The 9,377-nt window shown below is 33.0% G+C and overlaps 1 protein-coding gene across 1 annotated transcript in view; it reads left to right on the top strand.

Moving 5' to 3' along the window:
• LOC102674794 (lachesin-like) overlaps positions 1-8,169 on the top strand; it is a gene marked incomplete at its 3' end in the record, with an annotated part of 258,036 nt that extends 249,867 nt beyond the window's left edge. The window contains exon 8 of the mRNA XM_006618682.2: positions 8,110-8,169. Within this exon, the coding sequence (XP_006618745.2) occupies positions 8,110-8,169 (60 nt within the window). The remainder of the gene's footprint in view (positions 1-8,109) is intronic.
• Between the last annotated feature and the right edge of the window lie 1,208 nt (positions 8,170-9,377).

Genomic DNA, 9,377 nt, shown 5'->3' with positions numbered 1-9,377 from the left:
TACGAGGAACGCGTGGGGAGAGGGTGATTTCGGTGTGTTGAGCGCGGCCATCCCCGGCCGGGTAGGGTGAGAAAGAGCGTTGGAGACCGCTCTCCATTAGTATGCATCGGTTTTTCGCATTAGCGACATTCAAATGAAGCGGGCGTTTAGCATAAAAGGCCACCGGCAAGAAAAAGGCTGCCAGTTATCCCCCTGTAGGTGATTACCTCTGTAAAACGGTCATGATTCGTGGAAATTTCGTGGCCACTTGGTGGTGGAAACTCTTCCTTGCGCGGATCATTTGTATGTCAAACATGTGGAATGATTTTTTACGATCTTTTTAATGGTTGACGTTTTGAGAAATATGACGTTTAAAAAATTGGTGGTACGGGGGGATGAAAATTATATTGCTTCGAAGAATATAAATGTTGTAGAAATTATATATTCGGTTTTAACAAAGTTTGTATGGGGATATTTATTTGAATTTTTATTGCATATAATTTTGTATAATATTAGATAATAGATTGAAAATGTTGTAGGGGTCCAAATAAAAGATATTCCGATTTAATAGGATCTATATGAATAAAAGTAACATATCTCTAATTGAGACTAAATACCATCAGGATTTAATCTCGCCAATTAATTCCGATGGAAGAATTTTATTCGTAAAGAGGAATGTACTTATCGATCAGATTTTACATTTCATTCGTCAATAATGTGGAAATATTTGAAATGAAATGAAAAAAGAATTCATCGTTTTCTAGTCGAATAATTAATTTAATTTTATATTCCTTTCTAAATAACTCTTTCAAATATTTTCGCATATATTTCCTAATTTCTTGTTTCTTCAAACATTTTCTAATTCCTCAATAATAGCTGCGTTTCACAAAATCATTATTATCATTCAGTAATGAAATTTTTTCATAAAAATGATCCAAAAATATCGTTTCATTCATTGTTACATTTCTTCTATCGTATTGACAGAAGCATCACATTTCATACAAAACAATTTAAGCAATTAACATTGCATTATACCAATCTCTTCAGCTTCTCGTCGCGAACAGGACGAGTTCGTCTTTTCCACTCGAGTGAAGGGTTAATAATGGCCGCGACCTAATTAATGCACCAGCAGGAAATCTACAATACGCAAAGGTCAATAGGAAACTGATCAATATATTGGAAACAACAATAGCTCTTACATTGAACTGGTTGTTTGAATACGAACAACAGCAACATTAAGCATCGTTTGATCGTGGAAAGGTAGCAGTCTTTGATCATAGATCCCGATGTTACCAACATTGGATACAATTTCCAGCCGGTCGATCGACCATTCGGCCATTGGTCCAGAGCGGTAATTTTGAATTATTATGTGATATAAGGGACAGTGGAAATTAACCAGCCGCTGAAAGCATACGTCGAATAATCGAATTTGATGTTGTGTTTCGAGAATCATCGAATAATTTCGAATGGCAAAGCGTAACTAATAACTTTTATCATCGTTGATCATTATTAGTTATTGAACGTTCGAGTTTAACTGATTGAACCTTATGGAGCGGCCATTAGCGATCCCTGGTAGTAAGCATAATCTATGGTAGTAATTGAGGAGTTTGATTATGATGTCCATATATTTTGTAACATAGGGTTATTAATCACTGCACTGAATTTGATTTACTGGTTTTATTAATAGTAAAATTCGAATAGGTAGATTGGAATTAAAAATTATTGGGATCCAAACACGAATATCAAATTGTATAATAGAGATATTATAAAATTGGCTGAAAATTTATATTGAATTTGAATTTTTCAATCGAAAAAATCATCAGAAATTAAAACAACCAATAAGGATAAATATCAAATATTTTAAAGATATTCTTTTCACACATAATGGGATAGTTGCACGAGACATCGATACTCGGAAATAGGCTGGAGAAACGAAATCTTAATTCTATCCGATTCGAGTGTGGATGCATACGTAAAATTACCTTTGTCGGGAAAAGAAAAAGAGAGAGGGGGCAAAAAAAAGAAGAAGGAAAAGGAGAAAAAGGAATGGAATGAAAGAGGAAATAAAAACGGGGGTAAATATACCCGGTATATACCAGAGGGAAATTCTCATCGTGTTCCGTGGAAATTGCTTTCTAATTGGCGAGATTTTTAAATGTACACACAATAGCTCAGAGAGTTTTTACCCCTCCCGGACACGAATATTACTTACTAATTGGTCGCTTTCATGAAACAAAGGGATATAAAGGTATTATTCCTTGGGGTTTGCAAACATCGAGCCGAACTTGGTCACAATTATTCAGACTTAGTTGTCTAAATTCTTTCCTCGATTTTTCTCATTCGGTTCCATCACAACTCTAACAATTCAGATTGTAATAATGTTTAATTTCTCATGTTATTGCTTTCCTTTATTGCTTCGTTCTCTTCTTTTTTTTCAACGGTCTTATTTCGTGGAATCCGGGAAACAGAGAATATTTAATGTTTGTTTTAACATAGCTCGATTTTTTTTAGATATGAGGAAATTCTAACAGATATTATTCGGATATTTCTCGTATAATTATATATTATTTAATCAAAAAATTACGGAATATTTAATATACACATAACTCCGTTATTATTAAAGTAAATTTTCATTCATTAAAATTATTAATTTCTATCGAGGCGATCTTTTTATACATAAAATATTTGCACAGAAAATTTTTATTCGATTACAAGGATAATTAATCAAAGAAATATACGAACGAAATAATAGAACATTTTTTAATCGTAAAGATAATATAAAAACGATTATATCATACATGGAAAAAGAAAGTCAAGAACAATAAAAGAAACATTTTCCTTTCGTTCTTTACGATACCGACAGATCTTCTTCCTATCTCTTCCTATCTCGTCCTTCACGGGGAAAATCGATCTTCTTCCTCGAAACATCGGCTACAAAGGGATACCAAGACTCGAAAGGAATTCGAATTCATTCCCGGTCCGCGTGGTAGAGTAAAATAACCTCGACGTGGTCTAGAAAGGTCCCAAAAGGGATGCTCGTTCCTCCGTGAACGAGGACAGTCGCGTAACAACGAAGATGGACATGTACAAACACCGACACGTACGATACGTAAATACGCAAAGAAAGGAATTGTAAGATGGAAAGAAATGGAGGGAACAAAGAAACGGAAAGAATCGACGTATACAATCGACGAAATAACGAAGGAAAGAAAAATAAAATAAAATAAACCGAGAAAAAAAAAGGAAGAAAGATGGACAGTGGGAGGCGAAATTAAGTAGTAGAAGTCAGAGATATGTCAGGCGAGTTTTATTAAGCGGCATAAAAAAGAGATTTGTAATCCGACCGAAAGTAGAGAGAAAGAGATAGAGAAAGAGAGCCTTTACCTCATGGCCAAGGGTGACTCTGGTTGCGGGATTCGCCCTTGGTGGGGATTTCGTGAGGGATGAACAGCGGGAGGGTGGTGGTGGAGGGGGGTTGAACGAAGAGCAGGAGGTCGTAGAGATATGAATTTGTTATTAAGGACCGCCTAAGGGACAAAGTACCCCTGTTTCTTGATAAGCAAACCGTCCCATCCGTGTCACCCCATCTCCTCCACTCCTCGTTCCAACCCCCCTCACCGCCCCTCTGGCGAACGGTGATCCCTCACTTTTTCTGAACCCCTCCTTTTCCATCGTTCTCTGGAAAAGCACGGCTAATTTATTCCATAGTCGAGTCAAACTGCTATTTGCGAGGGTGGACGAGGGTTGGAGGTGGGGGAATAGGAGAGGACAGCTGCAGGCTGGTGCGGATACAAAACTTGCGGCCGTTCTGCGGATAGCAACAATATCGCATTCATTCGGATGTCGACTTCTTCTTATTCTTCTTCTTCTTCTTCTTCTTTCTCTTTCCTCTTTCTTTCCTCTTTTCTTCTCCGTTCATCGTATCTCCCCATCTCGTTTCTCAAACTCGTTCTTTTTCTCTCGAAAGCTTCGTATACATAATGCAAGCGCCTCTTTGCTCTCGTCTCACTGAGACGAGGATTTAATTGTCGGTCGTTAGACATCCCTCCTATAGGCATTTATGGCGTTGATTCCTTCACCTCCCTCTCCTGTCTACCTATCTTCCTGCCTCGACTTCTTATTAATTGGGGAAAGACGTAGACCTTGAAACGACGCCAAGATTAATCCTGAATTTTTTTTAATTAATTTCTCCCCTCGAATTTGTCGTAATCAGAAAGTCGTTCTGTTTGCTTGAGATATGATGGAATTGATGGATAGTTTTTTTCATTTTTTTAGGTGGTTTTTATTCGATTTTACGTGCGAATATTTTGGGAAGAAGTTTTTAATTAATTAACGTTTCGTCGAGTTTCGAAGTTAAAAAGTATTTGTTATTTTTTGTTTGAGAAAAAAAAAGTTTTTTTTAATTTAACATGTTTTATTTGTGTTAATGGATGATTGCAAATAAATTGGAAATTATTTGTACGTGTACAATTATTATTCTTATTTTCAAATGAAGCATTTCCTCATTTGGCTCTGTGTTTTTCATAGTAATGAATCTTCATAGTATGATATGAAATTATTATCATTAAATAATTAATAATAAAATATAATGGATTAAATTAATTAATATACGTGCAAATCCTTTTTGTAATTGTATCGTGTAGAATTTATCCGAGATATTAATGAGATATTAAATTAAAAATTTTCTGAACTTTCAGTTAAATTATAAATATTTCATTTTGATCGTAAAAGACTCGAATTTTTATTCATTTATTTTATTCGATAAAAATTTTAATAATCATTTGTTTTTTAGAAAATATCTGAAAGTTATAATATTCTACGTAATTGATGTCAAATTCACTCCTTTGTCTTCGATTTTATTCCGCGAAAGGATTTGTAATTTTAATCTCACGTATGATATTGAATTTTTCTCTTCGGCCAACATTTTTTTTTTTTTTTCTGTCTATTTGTTCAGCCTCAAATTATCTGTTCTTTTAATAAATTATGAAAGTGAATTATCTCTATTGATAAAATATTCGCAAAAAATTTTGGCCCCGTATCATCGTGAAACAGGAGGTCGAAAAAAGCTTTCGTGATTATTTCCAAGTTTCGAAATATGAAGAAAAAAACATTATCGATATTTTTGAAAATTTTAAATATTAATTAATTCCTTCGGATACAGAAAGATATATTAATATAATCAATACAGCGTATATAGCACGTGTATAATAATTCTTTAAATTCTTTTCTTGTTTAAAAAAAATTTCTATTTCTTTTTCTTGTCTAAATTTCTAAAAATATTGAATTTTGTAATATTCTAAATACATCTGCGAATGATCGATATATAATTTAAATTTCGATAAATTTCCGGCACAATACAATCGAGAAGTTCATCATTTTCTTCGATTTCTTAACTTGTCTAACGAGTTGGAGGACTAATTTCATTTCCACTCGGTAATCTGTCTATCATAATTTTCGCGTTAAACTACTTTCCGTGTAAACAGAATGTTACTCACTGCCTGCGGAATTGGCCGTTCCAGTTGTCATCCCGGGACAAACTTTGAGAAAATTTCTCTCCACTTTCAATAATTTGGCTAATGAACATCCAACCCTACTACTGCAAGGGAACGAACACCATCCCTTTCATCTCGCCTCATTCAAAAGATTTATAGAATTATTCGTTACAATGATTATTTCTCTGAGAATGATATTCGATTATCTCGCGTCTATTGTTTTTCAGATAAAGTTGACGTTAATGATAACACATTTTTGGGTTACCATTGATAATGGAAAATGTATCGTAAGAATAAATTAATATTGATTTTTGTTTTAATAAAAGATTTATTCGTTGATGATTAATCTTCGAAATGAATCGGAATTATATTCGACGCAAATGAATTAACATTGGCGTATAACTGAAGCCATTTCTTGCGAAAATTGCCGCATTTTCTCAATTTAATTATCAATCGTCAATCACTCGTCATCGCTTGATTTTAATTACGAAAGCAGGTATACATTCTCGGAACAGAATTCCATTATTACTATAATGTTAATTAAAAATTGATCGTGGAATTAGACTTATATCGAGCAACGAAAACTACAAATGAAATCCTCTTTGGGATATTAAAACTTATTATATTCGATATAATAAATAAATTTTTAATCTACATTAAAACATTATTATTCATCATTCATTTTCATTACCATTTATTTTGAAATAATCAAACAATTAGACTTAACTCTCAAATAAATTTATTTGAATTAATTACTCCTTTCTCACATTTATTCCAATCCTCCCTTTCTCCATTTCTTCTTAAACAAAAAAAACTTCGTTTGCGCCTTTCCCAAATATGAAAAATCCCAAAGAATGACAAACACTTTCCAACAATAAGACATTCCTCCCTCGTGCATCAATCATTCCCTTACATTTAATTAAAAAAAAAAAATCCAAGAGCGAAACTCGACACAAAGAGGGGCTGAATACACGCGATGATTTAGCATACGCGAAAGAGTGACGAAACTTCTTCAATCGGGCGGTAATCGCGCGATTACGCCGTCGAGCAATATCAGCGAAAGTCCCATGGAAACTTGCCCTCTCTTATCGTCACTCGTCGAGAAAAGACGCCGCAATTTAATGTCACTGTTGCTTTCTTCCGGAAGACAGACAACTTCCCTCCACCCCTGTCGCGGTCGACGACGCTCTGGGACGCGGCACAAAGGGGTTGGGACGCGGGGTAAGGAGTGGAAGGGAAAGTCGTGGGATGGATTTTTAATTTAGCTAAAATCTCTTCAGTGGTCGAGCGTTCTACTTACGGATGCGTGCTCCCTTGGGGAATATTGTGAATAGAAATTGCGTTTAGCATCACGATGATGGGATCAAATTCTTCGACGTGTGTGTATTCGTGAATTCGAGGGACGTTTGATTGGATAGATTTTTATTTTATGCAGTTTTGTGATATTTATCAAATGTAGATGTTTTGTAAGCTAATTTTGTTGAAATTGGGATATTTAAGAATGTTGAGAATATATATATATTCGTGGATTAATTTTAGAGGCCAAAGAGAACAAATTGTCAGTTTTATTTATTAAGCAATTTAATTAAATCTCATTCTAACAAGATGAAATCTTTTCTTCAAGAATTACAATGTATTTCACAAGTTTTTGTAACAATTGATCAAGTAGAAGTATTTATTCATAAATTAAAGAATCAATATCTAGCATTGGAAAAGAATTCTATTTAAATTCAAATTGATCAATATTTTCACTATAGTAATAGAAATATTTTATATAGTAATGTAAAAAAAAAATACCGTACAATAAAAAAAGAATCATCATATAGAAAAATTACGAGTATGTTAGACTGATTAAATAAAATAAAAAAAGAAATTTTTTTCATGAGGAATTCGAAGTTTTATTAATTAAATTCGAACATATTCGTAATATATTTCATCCTATCATTGACTGCAACGTATAATAATAAATATCATAGGGTGAAAATGGGGTGGAATTGGAGATGTTGGCAATAACAAGGATTTCTCATTAACTCGACACTGATCGTAGCACTCTTCCATCGACAAGCTTGTCCACGTTTTTTAATTCGTTTACGCGTATTTTTCATCCCCCTTTTCGCGTTTTCAACCCCTTCGCCTTTATCGCATTGGAACTTTAACTTCCTCGATCGATGAATCAATTAAGAATAATAAAGAAGATTGCGCGGTAAATTAATTATTCGCTTCTGTACCCTTTCTGTTCTGTGATCGAGGAGTTTCCAGGTTTTTAAGGGGAATCGTTTATCAAAAGCGGTTTTACGTTAATTGGAGATACAATTTTGCCTTAGATTTGACGGAATAGCTTTGTAACGTTGTATAATTTGTCTTCCTTCGAGAAGTAGAATTAATTTTGGAATTTATAAATAGAAAGTGAGGAAAAAATTTAAAAAAAGATTGGAAAGTAAAGTACGAAAGAAAAATAGAGACTTGAGTAAATTTTATATCTCTTTATTTTATTTAATTTGAAAGTATTTGAAATATATAAAATAATTATTTGAACTATATTTCAAATTGCTATTTTCAATCCTGTGTTATTAAGTAAGTATACAAAAACTTGATTTTAATTGGAATAGTGAATAATATCGTTATTTTTTTATTTCAGATTCAGATGGAATAAATAATTGTAAAAATAATCCAGCAAAAAAAAAGAAAGAAATAAGAATTGAAACTAGAAATAAAATATGAAGGAATATCTAAGATTTTCTAAATCCGTAATTGAAAGTATGAGAATATGATACCAATACTCAGACATTGCGATACTCATATTTAACTTTGCAATAGTAGCAAGTCTTTAAAAATGGTTAACGAGAAAAAGTATCGATTAATTTCCAAAGCTGGAAGCGAAATTAATGCAATCACGATTCGCGACAAATTTTTCGGTAAACTTTCCTCTTCGACTAAGTCTTATTTCAAACTTTTAATTCGAGCCCGTTGCTGCCCGATGAATTTTTCATCCTCGATTTACAGATTTCTCTTCTTTTTTCAACTAATCACCGCCCGGAATGAATATGTGTATAAAAGAAAAAAAAAAGAAGAAGAACAATTTCCCTCGAATTCTCGATTGAATTTTTAATTTTCCGGTTTCCCCTCACAGGATAGATTCCCTTTTCTTTTCTTTTCCTTCTTTTTTTAAGCATTTTACATATTCATAGAATAGACATGAGAAATTATTATGAGGTAAGGTTGAGGGAAATAAATATTTTTATATTGTTCCAATGATACACTTTTAATAAAACTTTCTTTGAAATAATAATTACGTAATTGGAAACAATATTTCTTTATATTAATATCCAAGTATTTTTATTTAGGATTGAATTTAAAATTTTGTATCTTCTCATCAAAAGATTTTCAGCTTCAACTACTGCATCATCGTCAATCTGATACATCTGCCATTGATTTAAACTTCGAGGTTACAATTTCATTATCAGGTAATTGCTGAAATTAAAAATTGAATAATTAAAAAATAAATATACATACAATAACTCATAAATCCAATAAAAATTCAGTCTACAAATATTAATCTAACTTAATCTTTTCTTTTTTTTTTTTTTTTTTTTTTTTAAATTTCACAAAATGATATTTTCGAATAGTATTTGCTCACGAGAGTACTTCACATCGTTCGTTCATATTTTCACTCTTGTCAGAGAGAACAATACACAGGTCCACGAAAATTTTAAATCGCCCCTGAAATATGGAACGAGTAGCTCGATGAGTATTCACGAATACGTCATATATTTTCAAAAGATTAAAGGCGATGAGGGAGGGGCGCGCACCTCTGTACTTTCTTTCCACGGTTTTTGTCTCTTTAGCGTGCAAATTACACCGGCTATTTTTTTTTAATAGGTCCACGCTTCCTCACGGTTGAATTAA

The sequence above is a fragment of the Apis dorsata genome, unplaced genomic scaffold, assembly GCF_000469605.1.
Source record: "Apis dorsata unplaced genomic scaffold, Apis dorsata 1.3 scaffold_367, whole genome shotgun sequence".
Lineage (NCBI taxonomy): Eukaryota > Metazoa > Arthropoda > Insecta > Hymenoptera > Apidae > Apis > Apis dorsata.
Note: the sequence above shows the minus strand (reverse complement) of the source record. Positions and strands in the feature narration are given on the sequence as shown.